The 13,370-nt window shown below is 51.6% G+C and overlaps 6 protein-coding genes across 6 annotated transcripts; 4 read left to right on the forward strand and 2 right to left on the reverse strand.

Annotated features, from left to right (window-relative positions):
* Positions 1–468: 468 nt before the first annotated feature.
* On the forward strand, positions 469–861 carry APUU_61178S (uncharacterized protein; the record flags this gene model as incomplete). Its single annotated transcript, XM_041694491.1, has 1 exon — positions 469–861. One exon carries the CDS (start codon positions 469–471, stop codon positions 859–861), a length of 393 nt encoding a protein of 130 aa, XP_041560316.1.
* Positions 862–2,089: 1,228 nt separating this feature from the next.
* APUU_61179S (uncharacterized protein) lies at positions 2,090–4,156 on the forward strand (the record flags this gene model as incomplete). The annotated part of the gene is made up of 6 exons (XM_041694492.1): positions 2,090–2,331; positions 2,381–2,404; positions 2,458–3,832; positions 3,884–3,900; positions 3,954–4,031; positions 4,078–4,156. 6 exons carry the CDS (start codon positions 2,090–2,092, stop codon positions 4,154–4,156), a joined length of 1,815 nt encoding a protein of 604 aa, XP_041560317.1.
* Positions 4,157–4,246: 90 nt separating this feature from the next.
* On the reverse strand, positions 4,247–5,083 carry APUU_61180A (esterase/lipase family protein; the record flags this gene model as incomplete). Its single annotated transcript, XM_041694493.1, has 1 exon — positions 4,247–5,083. One exon carries the CDS (start codon positions 5,081–5,083, stop codon positions 4,247–4,249), a length of 837 nt encoding a protein of 278 aa, XP_041560318.1.
* A 1,222-nt stretch (positions 5,084–6,305) lies between these two features.
* APUU_61181A (uncharacterized protein) lies at positions 6,306–6,641 on the reverse strand (the record flags this gene model as incomplete). The annotated part of the gene is made up of 1 exon (XM_041694494.1): positions 6,306–6,641. One exon carries the CDS (start codon positions 6,639–6,641, stop codon positions 6,306–6,308), a length of 336 nt encoding a protein of 111 aa, XP_041560319.1.
* A 1,105-nt stretch (positions 6,642–7,746) lies between these two features.
* APUU_61182S (Zn(II)2Cys6 transcription factor) lies at positions 7,747–9,852 on the forward strand (the record flags this gene model as incomplete). Its single annotated transcript, XM_041694495.1, has 6 exons — positions 7,747–7,842; positions 7,931–8,093; positions 8,156–8,320; positions 8,375–8,844; positions 8,894–9,028; positions 9,082–9,852. 6 exons carry the CDS (start codon positions 7,747–7,749, stop codon positions 9,850–9,852), a joined length of 1,800 nt encoding a protein of 599 aa, XP_041560320.1.
* A 1,631-nt stretch (positions 9,853–11,483) lies between these two features.
* On the forward strand, positions 11,484–13,039 carry APUU_61183S (putative MFS transporter; the record flags this gene model as incomplete). Its single annotated transcript, XM_041694496.1, has 2 exons — positions 11,484–11,653; positions 11,698–13,039. The coding sequence occupies 2 exons, from the start codon at positions 11,484–11,486 to the stop codon at positions 13,037–13,039; spliced, it is 1,512 nt and encodes a 503-aa protein (XP_041560321.1).
* Between the last annotated feature and the right edge of the window lie 331 nt (positions 13,040–13,370).

The raw sequence follows: 13,370 nt of genomic DNA on the forward strand, positions 1-13,370 counted from the left end.
GTGTGGCTGAATTCAGAATGGACTGACCCTCATCTAACAGCAGCACGTCCTCAGCGAATGATCACAAAAGCAATGCTCTCTGCACCAGCCATCCTGCTCAGATTTGTCATATGAGGGGAAGCCTTGCGTCGATGTACTCTGACGAGCTTTGAATGGAGCTAGGGGCTCCTTCAATGTGGGATCCTTGGTTGAGGAGCGGCTAACCACAAATGCATACATGGGGAGATCTGGTAATGATATTCTGCCGCACTGTTATATACACCGCCTACTGCCTACGGTTGTAATGGTAAAATCCACGTGATTTGCGCGTGACGCGTGGAGTGAGGATCAATTTGACAGATCCAAAAAAAGGAGTGTCATTTCGGCCATTGTAATATCAGGAGGCTTTTTTTTGTGTTGTTGTTTACTCCATTTCCTTCTCTTCCCTTGCATATTTTTCTTTGCTGTTTACTTTGCAATGCGCGCACAATGGAAGTCCTCACCCCCCAAGTAGACGATGTTGATCTCAGGATCCGGGAGGCCGAGGAGGAACTGACAAGACTGCGAAAGGAACGCGCCTTGGTCGAGTTGCAGAACCAGCTGGCGGAGGAGCAGCGGCTGCTGGCGAATTCTCACAATGCCCAACCGACCTCTCATACCATTCACCGCGCCGCCGAACCCACGGATTTCCTCGGTCGCTATCCCGTCCTTCCCTTCGAACAAGAGGCACAACCGGTATTGAAGCGATCGGACTCGGAATTGACACTGTCTGAAGAAGATGGGTTGCTCATGTTTCCTGAGCATGTCCCCATGCTTCCAGTAACCAAAGTGTACCACGGCGTCAACCGAAAGGAGTTCCTCCTCCTAATGCGTCGCTTGTAGGCACATTTCACAGAATGGGCGCATTACTATACCCTCGACGACAACAAGATAGCCGAGGCATGCCGGCATTTGTCTGAAGGCATCGCCACAAAATGGGCGTTGGTTCGACTGTCCCCAGACGACGACAGGCGGACGTGGTCAGATTTCTGCGTCTGGTTGAGTTCAAATATTCGCAACTTCGTCAACCCCGATGTCGCAGAGAGGAGATACCAAACTGTCCGTCAACGACCAAACCAGCCAGTAAGCAGGTATGCCGCGCTGTTAGGCTCGCTCGAGGCAAATTTGCCGCGGCTCGTGACGGACTATGAACGGTGTGAGCGACTCTGGGAAGGAGTCCTTCCGGAAATTCGAAATGCATCGCGAAGCGGTTTTCCAGCTTCTTTCCACACAGGCATCTCTGAGTTATGTGCCGCAGGCAGGTCTGTGACGATGACGAAACGGGGAGGACGGCCGCGGAGAAGACGAGGCCGGGGGAGAAGGAGGGCTCCGTGAGAGGGGCGCCACCGGCCAGGCTAGTGTGTCATTGTTATATAAACCTGTGAAACTCGCGTGTCAAATTGCCGTCCAAGGTCCAGGGAGCGAAACAACGTAAGAAACTGGCAAACTTTGCACAGGAAACAAACAGGCGGCGGCCAGTTTCCATGGTAGTAGGCAAACCTTCCTAGATAGAACTAACTACTATCAACACCTGGTCTAATCGGCAGGACTAGCCAACAAAGCAGACACTGCCCAGAACGCATGATTCTTCACAAGAATCGCCAAGCGTGCCAACCCCAGTGCAATTGGACGTATAATGAGGGGTTCCCTCCCCAGCTCGCACCGCCTCAATGAGACTGCGCGTGCCTCGCCGAATTACCAGCGTCGATCCTGCTGCAAGCGGTCTAATTTCTGCGGGTGCCAGGCGTGGACATTGACAATGAGATGGTGGCATGGGCTGTTTGGACTTTGGAGTAAAGCAGCCGGCTTTTGCGCTGAATTGACGTGCTAACAGTGGCTGACGAATTTGGCTGGTGGAGTCTGAGCCGGCGATCGAGGGATTCGAGGCGATTCCGGTCCCGCAGTCTTTTCCTGACTCAGGGCGATCGTTGCTCTCCAAATATTCGCCAGTTGCTCGGCCTCCATCCGCTCTTCCCCCTCTCATCTCTTTTTCGAAGACGGATTCAAGCCAGTTAACTGTTGTTTTGGCTTCTCGTATTGTGCGCATGTTGCATCGCACGACTTTTTTCTCATGCCGGATGACGTATGGTCTGGGAGCTCCACATGCTCCCTGTCGAGCGACGGCATGTCTGTCAGGAAAGACATGACGACCGGGTTTCATAGGGCCTGGCCGCACTGCGCTGCGAAGGAGATGGATCTCGAAATCAACGAGAAAATACCCCAGAATGATACTACGGAGGTTGCGGGTGTAACGAAGATCAAAGCCGTGGAGGCTGTGGGGGGAAAGACGGGGAAATACATCATGTATGCTGGGTATGTATCGCCCCCAGAGTTTCTCTCAGCCTGTGCTAACAAGGCCCAGACTGGCGATGGTCATGGTCATCTAGTGAGTCGTGGTGCGCCCTGTTCTCTGACGAACTAGCCGTACTAACAATTCAGTGAACTGGACAATTCAACGGTTGGGACATATCGAAACTTTGCGACTTCCGATTTCCATCAACTTGGGATGCTGGCCACCCTGAACACCGCGGCAAGCATTATCACGGCCATCTTCAAGCCGCCTATCGCTAAATTGTCGGACGTGCTCGGGCGAGGCGAGGCATACATCATCGCCCTGACGTTCTACATACTCTCGTACATTCTCTGCGCCTCGTCAAAGTCATTCAATACTTATGCCGGTGGCTATGTCTTATACTCCATTGGCCAGGCTGGGATGGCTATTCTCAACTCGATAATCGTGTCAGATCTGTCTTCGATGCGCTGGAGAGGCTTTGCTTACAACATTCTGTATATACCATTTCTGGTCACGCCGTGGGTATCTGCTTTCATCGTTGACAGCGTAGTCGGCGGAATTGGATGGCGCTGGGGAGTTGGCATGTTCGGCATTTTAATGCCGTTTTGCGCGAGCTTCATCATCATCACGCTGCTTATCTTCCAGCGGCGAGCCAGACGCCAAGGCCTCATTCTTAATGAGCAGCTCACCATGTATAGCTTTTGCTCGCGGATTGACCTTGGAGGCATTCTTCTTCTCAGCGGTGGCTTTGCGCTGGTCTTGATTCCAATTACTCTCGCAGCTACCGCGTCCGACCGATGGTCAACACCCTGGGTGGACGCTCTGATCGTGCTAGGCGCACTGGTTCTGGTGTCCCTTGTCCCATATGAGAAGTACGTTTCGCGCCATCCAGTTGTCCCCGTGCGGTATCTGCGGACACTCTCTGTTGTCATCTCTTTTCTGCTCGGCTGCATTGACAATATCGGATATGGCGCTACGCACACTTACCTTTTTGTCTGGTCTATGGTTGCGCGCAACTTTTCTCCCCGAGATGCTCAATTCCTCACCTACACCAATGGAGTTTCCCAGGCGCTGATGGGAATGGGGACTGGTCTTCTCATGTATCGGTATCGTACCTACAAGTGGATTGGCGTTGCAGGTGCAGTTATCCGGTTGGTCGGATACGGAGTGATGGTTCGCCTGCGCACAAATGAAAGCTCCATTGCGGAACTCTTCATTGTGCAGCTCGTTCAGGGAATTGGTAGCGGCATCATCGAAACTATAATTATTGTCGCGGCGCAGATATCAGTTCCTCACGCAGAATTAGCCCAAGTCACGTCCCTCGTAATGCTTGGTACGTTCTTAGGAAATGGAATCGGGTCTGCTGTAGCCGGGGCAATTTATACAAATCAGCTCCGCGATCGCCTGGAGATACACCTTGGGCCAGGTGCCGCCGAGGGCCAGCTCGCTACGCTGTATAACTCGATTACTGATCGTCTGCCGGACTGGGGAACTGATGAGCGCACCGCGGTTAATCAAGCAGTAAGTCATATCCAACTTAAAGCTGGGTGTCTGCTAACCTACCGTTGCCAGTATTCCGACGTCATGGGGTTCGTGGCATTCTTTTAAAATCAAGCATATTGACAGTTGCTAATAATTTCAGATATATCACAATTGCGGCCCTGGCATTTGCCGTCCCAATCGTTATCCTATCTATTTTCCTTCCTAACAAGAAGCTTGGGTAAGTCTATCCAAGGAAATATAGAGTCACCACTAACCACCTCCAGCGACGGGCATAATCTCGTGCAGGGCCCCTCAGATAGTTCTCGATCGGACTCGCTTGATACCGAAAAATCGGAAGCCTGATGCTTTTGCAAACAGTGACGATATACATAGTTATCACACTATCATGAATTGAAACGATAATGACCATACATTACTCCTATATATCCAGTTCTACTTCCCCGGGGATCCGATCACACAAAAAAACTCTCTATCCGGCTGATCATCCAGCGCATTCTTAACCAAGTTCCAGACATTCAAATCGTACGCCTCCCCAATATGTCCAACCGGATCCGCAGGACAAACATCCTGCACCCAGACATTATTCACGCCCTCCTCATGCACAAACGACGTTGTAGTCGGCGTCACCATCTCATCATACTTTGACGCAATAACAGTAACCTTAATTCCCTTCTGCACAATGGGCTCCCCATCATTCAACTTATCCACAGCGTCACCATCAGGCCCCAACTCATCACAAGCCGGACATCCAAAAAGCTTCAGCACCTTCCCAACAAGCTCCCTCGAAGCATCACCAAGGATATATGCCAAGTTATAAAGTCCAATAAAAGTCGTCCCCCTCGTCGGCGGCGCAAGTGCCACAACCCGCTCAACGATCTCCGCAATCCCGTCCTCAAACTTCGGCACATACAGCGACTGGAATGCGCCCTCGGAGTGTCCGACCAGATCTACCTTCTCGGCGCCCGTCTCCTCCTTGACCTCCTTGATGTACGCGGCGATCTCGGACGCGGAGTCCGCGATGGGCTTTAAGCCGCCGACGAAGGGAAAACCGGTGTAGTCGCCGTAGGTTTTGGCGTAGGTGCAGTAGCCTTGCGTCTGGAGCCAGGCTTGCATGAAGTTGAGGTCTTCGTAGAAGGTTGCGCCGAGCCCGTGCAGGAAGACGATGGGGTTGCTGTTATTTGAGTTGCGGCAGGAATAGTCGTTTATTTCGCCGGCGCTGGCACTGCCCACGATGGATGTGAGGGCCAAGGCGAGGAATTGGAGACGCATCTTGGTGACTGGCTCTTTTATTATATGATTATGGTATAAATGCGATTATTAAGTCCTGTAGCGATAACTAGAAAGAATGAAAAAACAGCCGAACGAGTGACAGTGAAATGAATGTGTATAAAAGAGTGAATATGATATCGAAAAAGGAAAAACAAAAAAAATGAACTGGTGATAGAGAGAGACAGCAGTAGCAAAAGCGTCAAGGGAAAGAACAAAAGAAGAACATTCCGTCAGCAAAGAAGAAGAAAAAAAGGAAAGGAAAGGAAAGCCGAGTCCGATCTTTCATGTGGAGGCCAACTCGCCGATCTCTCATCGCCAATTGACAACTCCCCCTATAAAATCGTAAATTGTAAGACAAAAAACCAGGCTGGGACTCTGACAGGTCGCACTATTGATTCCGCAACTCCGGAACCTGCGAATCGTCATCTCCTATTCGCCTGCGCCGAATTGACAGGTCCGCCAGGCTCGTGTTCGGTGCATGATTCCTCTTCCAATCCCGGTTGCAGAATAATACTTCCGAGGCTCTTGCCCCGGGGTGCTGGTTCAGCTGACAGCTGCAGATTGTCGATGATGTTTACAGATTGGCGACGATGCTACGCTTGAGGGGTCCCCTGTTCTGTGCAGGGACATGACAACTGAATAAAATGCCTGGGATTGGAGATGCGGTTGCTTTTGCTTCTGTCAGACGACGAGAAGACAGGGATATCGGTGAGATTTGGAGGTTTTCAGCTCCAGAATCCTGAAAATATATGAAGGTAGCTTGGTAATTGTGCAAAAAAACTTGTTATTGGCTATTTGGAGATGTCCACCAAGGTACAGTCCCAGTCAGGTCCATTCAATGATTCTCTGCGGAACCAACGGATTCACTGGTCCACTTGAGGTTACCAGAGTTTGTCAGATTAACTAACAGGAAGCCAAATTGTCAACTAATCTGATTTTTAAGGATTTTTTTCATATTAATTGTTATCGATATATCGAGGTTTAGGTAGGTGATGTTGGATATATATTTACCACGCAGCGTTTTGGACTGCCACCACTGAATCATGTTAGTGGGGTTAATAAAATGATATGGAGAAGTAGCAATATACAGAATCAATACTGAAATTAAACGCCCAAGAAAGGATTTGATAGGAGCAATTGGCGTCGCCGGCTCCTGCAGTCCTTTTTTGATATCCCTGTCTTCTCATACCTGGCTTTTGAGTCCCGAGCCATCCTCAGATCTCTAATTGGCCGTGGATGAAGACGAGAGAAGAGGAATGAAGTAGTTACGTTCTAGTAAGACACGGCGATTCGACAATTCTCGCCACCTTGAATACAGAGAATCAGGCGTGTAAGGGTGCAGCTGAATTCGTCTGACCTGTACAATGTAGAGCCTGGAAGAACCTGTATTCTCTGTCTGAGATGCAGATTGCCATATGTTGCCTACTTTGTTAGCACAATGCGATATGAGTTTGAGATTCTTCTTGGGTGCACGGGGTTTTGCAACCTGGGTACCTGATGGCCTTTTTGACGCGCAATAATTGAAGGCCAGACTGTTTGTCTGATTTTGTAACGGCATGCTCTTCACAATTATAATAGTGGCGTACAAAAAGTCAAAAACCGTTGGGCGACTGGGAAGATAGTCCACAGCTGTAATAATATTCTCCTAGCTTATTGGGCAGGAATATTTAGAGTAATCTAGCCAAAACAAGAGTTAGACCTTTACACAAATACACCGGATTGTGTTCGTGCCAGCCTGTTGTGGTCTTTCCGCCTCTCGCCACCACCTATATTTCGCGTATAATAGCAACGATACCTGGTCCATGCTGCTCCTGCTGGCCCGCTGGTTCGCTGGTCCATGCACAAATAACCTCAGAGTTCAAACCGGATATCTCGGAATCAAAACAAACCATCGATCCGCAGTTTCGAAGGGACGATGTCAACACAGGGACACCCGTCCGATTTCCCTCACCGAAAGCCACATGAATAATCTTCGCGGGAGCAGGGGAGCTTCACTATTGAGCCTTGGCTGTGCAGCACTCGGCAATTGGGGCGGACCGAGACCTCCGACAGGAGCTGGAAAGGGAATGAAGGCATGACAGGAATTGAGGATCGTCTGATGGCTGGCTGAGCGTGGAGTGCAAGTGGAGCCGAACCTCAGGCAGCAACCGCCCCGAATTGGCCCTCTCGCCGAGCTAGGCCCAATGGGGGCACCACCTCCCACGCTCGAACGCTCTGGTGGACACACACACACACAGGATCACACTCCCAATTATTCATCCTCCCCAGCCGCAGTGTCTTTGACTCGAGAGAAAAATCTCGTCAATCGGTACTCTCGTCCGGTGCTTCAAGTTGCTGCATGCTGCATAACCCCAAGCAGCATACCCCCCCGATTTGACTCGCAGACCGCAAGCAGCGCCTGCAGCGACAGCTCCCCACTTCAACGGTCGTGAACCCACTACTCCAAGAGCAAGTGCCACTCCAGCCCGTGCGCGCAGCCACGGCTCTTGTCGTTGGTGTAAGCACACCGACGCCCCTCAGGCGATCTCGGCCGTGCTCGCTCAGATCTCAAATGCCTCAATTCGCCGTGCTGTTGGTCCATCTCGAATGAAGCTCTTCTCTCTCCTCGACAATTGCTCCTCGATCCCGATCCCTCCAAGGGCTTCCACTCACGGGCGGTGCTCATGTCGGAGACCTTTTCCAGAAAGCTTGCCGCCAGCGCCAACCAGGGACCGCGTCAGTCCAGGTCTTGTAAAGTTTGCCGCGCTCGTAAGGTCAAGGTGCGTTGAGAACTCTTTTCTTTGTTTCAGATGCTTTCTTTTCAGGAGCCTCGCCTCCTAGATCCTCGCTCCGTCTAATCTAGTATAGTGCGATCGCGTGAGACCCTGCCACGCATGTTGTACTCACGGATACCCGTCCAAATGCGTGTACGAAATCGCTCCTGGCGAAGACTTCAAGCCGATTTCCCAGCTCGATGAGATTCGCAACTTGCGTGCTGAAATCAGGGAATTGACGTCGAGACTCGATGGCAGTGAGTTTGGCCTATTCCAAATACCGCCCCCATCGCTAGTGATGCAGCTCCTAATTTGTCAGGCTCGAGTCGGTCAAATCGACGCTCAAAACAGCTGCACACTCTGTTTAAGACCGTCCGATCTGCCCCTGAAAATGTGGTAGACCGTCTTCTTACAGAAATCAGAGGCTCTCACAGAGAGCCGCATCGGCTGGTTGCAGCCCCTGAACCTTGGCAAGGCACCGAAGGTACGTCTAGAAAGACATTCTGCGTTGCGTGGGCTAATAGATTACAATCATCAGAATATAGTGATATCAGAGGCCCTGACGACGACGGCGAATCCCCGGAGGCTACAGATGACGATTTGTCGCGCCTGATGATCCAACGCAGCTTTTCCCGCGATTCTTCCTCAACAAGCGATGACTCTGCCTACGGGTCTATCTGTCGGATGGACGCGAGCAAATCCATGCTTGATGTTTTTATTGAGCGATTCGTTGACGCCTTTAGTCCCGAGGTTGACATCAAGTCTGGGCAAGCCGGGGCGATACGAAGGGCTGCCGAGATCCGCATGTTTTCGCCCATCCTGAGCGATGCCTTCGACTCGGTCAGTCAAGTCTTCTTCGGACGGTCTGTACAAAATAAGTCGATTGAAGTACAGGGTTTCTCGTATTATCCTCGTGTCCTACGAAGCTTGCAGGAGGCTTTGTTAGACTCTGAGCGAAGCAAGGCGGAGTCGACACTGGCTACTGTCATATTGCTGATGGCGTTCGAGGTACTTCCCCGAGACTGTTCATTAGTAGACTCATCTAATACGTCGACAGAGTGTCGAGCGTACTTCTCACGCATCAGTAATCGCACACGTAAATGGCGCCGTGCGTTTGATCGAGCACCGCGGCCCGGAAAACCATATGTATGGCGTCGAGCACCTTCTATTCACCGAGCTTCGTCCATACTGGGTATGTCATAATCCGCCGAATTAACGAGATAAAAAAAATCTGACAAGCTGCAGGTATCTGCATCTTTCAACCGCCGCGCCCCCTCCTTCCTTGCCCGAGAAGAGTGGAAAACAATACCTTGGGCCGCTGGCACCACTCAAAAGAACATCCTCCACTACCTACTAGACTTGGCAGTCGAAATCCCAACCATGCTATCGCAATCCGATGAACTCGAAGCCGGAATAAACACAGGTATACTCAGTAATCATGAAAAGACGGTCAAGCAGGCGGCGTTATGGAACGAACTCGGTGATCTCACAAACCGGTTCGCCTTGTGGAAGATCAACTGGGTGGATGGTTATCCAGATGGCCCACCGCGGGAAGTTGAAGCCGGTGACGGGAGCCAGTTCCCCGTGTTTCACTTTCGCGACCTCCGCACGGGCGCGGTCGTTACACCCACAAAATTCGAATACCCCGACCTCCTTCTTAGCCAAACGATGTGTATATATTTCACCGTTCGTTTGATATTGTCGTCCGTCGACACGCGGCCTGCAGATCGCGTCGGGCCGCTAGAGCAGTACGATCTCGCGTGCGGCATCTGCCGCAGCCTTGAGTGGTACATTTTGAAGGCTCCCGGAAACATGATAAATCGCCTCGCATTCCCCGTTCGTGTCGCGTGGGAGGCGTTCCCGAGCGGTGGCCCCGAGCGCAGGTTCCTCTACGATGTGTTGAAGTTGGTAGAGAAACGTCACTCCTTGGGTTTGTGGGGAAGTGACATGGAGGAGCTGTCTCCGAGACATGGGTCCCCTCCAAAGGCTAACTCGCCTCCGAGAACAGAAGCCTAGCTCTACAACAAAACTTGGCTATGAGTAATGATATATTTGGCATGAATGAGGCTGCCCTTTGATGGAGTGGGCAGCCATAGGAGCTGTATCCTATATAGTGTTGTATATAATAATATTATGGCACCGAGCTGGCATCTGGAATGACATGCGGTTTTTACTTGCAAGGGCAATGGTCCCATCTGTACTCGCTGTTCTGGCGTATCATGTGAATTTTCCACAGAAGAAACTAACATCGCCTCTCCAGTGCACCAGGGTCATCTACCATGTTTGTCACTTGAACGCACGGGCACTTGAGGTTCACTGACCGAAGTACCCCGAGGAGATGCTCGACGGCACTTTATGGGACCCCCTTCTTGTGGTCTATGCATGAGGCCTCGGTGGTGAATCCTCTACAGGGTGTTGCCCCGGGCTCCCAACATACATTCTACCACGTCGATTTTACACCGCATGATGAATCTTGATCTCAACAACGGACCTTCTCCGCGATGGGTCCAGACTAGGCGAGCTTCATCTAGACCTCAAGTTCTCCGCGGCGTCAATAACCTTGGCAACAACTCTGGCACTGAGTTCGAGGTGCTGCTGTCTCACGATACGAGCTCGCCTGGTACCTACAGTAGAGGAATCGTCGAGTTTAGCCGCTTGGAAGCAGGCGGTGACAGGATGACACCGTTAGTTCCATCGAAATTTCTCAACCGAAGAATCTTCAAGTATTAAGGTTTTAGCTAACGAGGATGGAGGTTGAGACGTGCCGACCTGGAAGCCGACGCACGCCCATGCGACCGGAGATGCTGCGAGCCAAGAAGACATCACCATGGCCTGATCGGTGATTTTGCAGCTGTGCCTCGGATATTTCTGACGTCTGCGATGCCATAAGCTCAACGGGTAACTAAATGCTTGGATCCCGTCGATGTGCAGGCCTGTTACCTGTGTGGTCGGACCTGCAACACAGTTAACCTCCAGGGGGCCCAACCATGGACCACTTTTCTTTATTCCAATCCCAATGAGAGCAGCAAGCACCAGAATCGGGGGAAGTGCGGGGAATTGAATACAAGTTTCATATTTGAACCAATTCTGGTGGGACTCGACGATCCCCCGGTCTCATCAAATGACCAGACCTCGCTCCCCCATCAACGGAAATACTCCGACCCCCACGGAACACGGGCTCTGGGTTGCTTTTTGCCAGAATGGATGAATAGGGTTCAAAGGGCCTGGTGGATGCTTGAGCAGCCTCCAGACTGGCCCTGGATTGGCTGGGAGGCTGCCCATCCGTGGTTCCCTGGCCCTTTTCCCCGGTCTTTCTCCGCAAATTCCAATGCAGAGGTCCCCACCCATGTTTTCAAAGACGACATTCTATCCAGCCCCATCCAATCACCGCCGCCTGCAGCTGCGTTTGGGCTTCTCGTGGCGCACGCTGTTAGATTCCCTCCCCAGAGTCTGCCAAAGGAGCTTGATTATGAATCCTAATCGGGGAGGAAGAGGCGATCTTGCTGGTGTTGCACACGGGCCATGGGCGTGTGCTGCGCTGGCTATATAAATCGCCGATACCCCGGAGCTTTTTATGCGCCATCTGTCACCACTATTGCTTTCCTTCATCCTCATTTTTCCTTCTTCCTGCCATTATACCCTTTGCAATGGCCGACGTCGCCGCTGAAAAGGGGGAGCTTGCCCACGATGAGGAGTTGAATTATGTCGGGACGCTGTCGCCGGAGGAGTTGGCGATCGAGAAGAAGTTGCGCCGGCGCATTGACGGCATCGTTATGCCGTTGGTTATTCTCGTTTACCTGATGAATTATATTGATCGGTACGGTCCATCATCCACGTTTCCAGACCCAGCTAATCTCTTAGAAACAATTATGCGGCAGCAAAGCTCCAGGGAATGCCAGAGGACGTCGGCCTGGTCGGCGACCAGTACCAAACCGGCCTCTCGATTCTCTTTGTGGGTTATATTCTCATGCAGGTCCCTTCCAACCTACTCCTCAACTATATGGGCCGTCCGTCGCTTTACCTCGGTTTCTTTATCGTTGCCTGGGGCCTCGTATCAGCCCTGACCAGCCAGGTCACCAACTATGGCGGAGTCGTCGCTTGTCGTTTTATTCTCGGTTTGGTCGAAGCACCCTTCTTCGCCGGCGTGCTGTTTTATCTGTCTAAGTGGTACACAAAGAAGGAGTTGGCCCTCCGAATGAGTATTTTCTACTCTGGCTCCCTGCTTAGCGGTGCCTTTGGGAACCTCATCGCGGCTGGTATCCTTAACGGTTTGGCGGGCGAACGTGGCATATCCGCCTGGCAATGGCTGTATATCATCGAAGGTGCCATCACCGTCTTTATCGGCCTAGTCGTGTGCGTCGTCCTCCCAGACTTCCCCGAGAACTGGCGCTTGCTCCCCGAAGAAATGAAGCACGTCGCAACGAAGCGTCTCGCCATCGAAGCCGCCCAAGCAGACATCGACTCCGGCGGCGGCATGAGCCAAGTTAAAGGTCTGAAAATGGCTTTCAGCGACATCAAAACCTACGCCCTTGCCATCGCTTACATGGCCATCACTGGAGCCAGCGGTTTCCAAAACTTCTTCCCAACCCTCACCGAAACTCTCGGATACGGCGAAACCATCTCCCTCCTCCTCGTCGCACCCCCCTACATCTTCATGGTCTTCTACTCCATGACCCACTCCTACCTCTCCGACCGCTTCCAAAACCGCTTCTGGTTCTTCGTCTACCCAATCCCCATCACAATCGTCGGCTTCGTCATTTTCATGACCACAGACGGATTCGGACCCCGCTACTTCTCCTTCTTCCTCATGATCTTCGTCTTCGCCCAAAACGGCACCGTTTACTCCTGGGTCGCGGGTGCTATCCCCCGTCCGCCCGCAAAGCGCGCCGCAGCCTATGCCTTCATCAACAGTATCGGTAACTCCGCCTCCATCTGGACCCCGTATACCTACCGCGAAGTAGACGAGCCCTACTACCGCCCCGCCATGGGCGTCTGCATTGCCCTCCAGATCCTCGGCGCCGTCATGGCTGTGTTCATGTACTTCCACCTCAAGTCCCTGAATAAGCGCCAGGAGCGCTTCGAGGATGTCTCTGCCATCCTTACGGATAAGGAGGTCAACACGTTGCAGAAGATTGCAGACCGCGAGGGTATTGATGTTCCTGCTGCGCGTCTCCTGCAGAGTGGGTTCCGTTATGTGCTTTAAGGAGGTTGATGTAGATTATAATTATTATTTTATATATTAGTTGAGACAACGATGATACATCTGAATGGTGGATGATATTCTTTTTTGAAGACAAGGCCTCGTATGATATTCTCACTGACTCACTGACTCATTGGATAGTAAGTGGTAGTGGGTGATGGCGTTGTAGAACTGATGGGGAGACATTAAAGACCGTGCGATCTTTCTGCTCATATTCGGGGTTGCTTCATGTCTGGTGATCCGTTGTTGATGGGACCTTGCATATCTACATTGCCTGACTGGGTGCCTCACTACATCATCGTACGAGATTACCGAGTAGTATTCTTCTAATTAA

This window comes from Aspergillus puulaauensis, chromosome 6 (genome assembly GCF_016861865.1).
Source record: "Aspergillus puulaauensis MK2 DNA, chromosome 6, nearly complete sequence".
NCBI lineage: Eukaryota > Fungi > Ascomycota > Eurotiomycetes > Eurotiales > Aspergillaceae > Aspergillus > Aspergillus puulaauensis.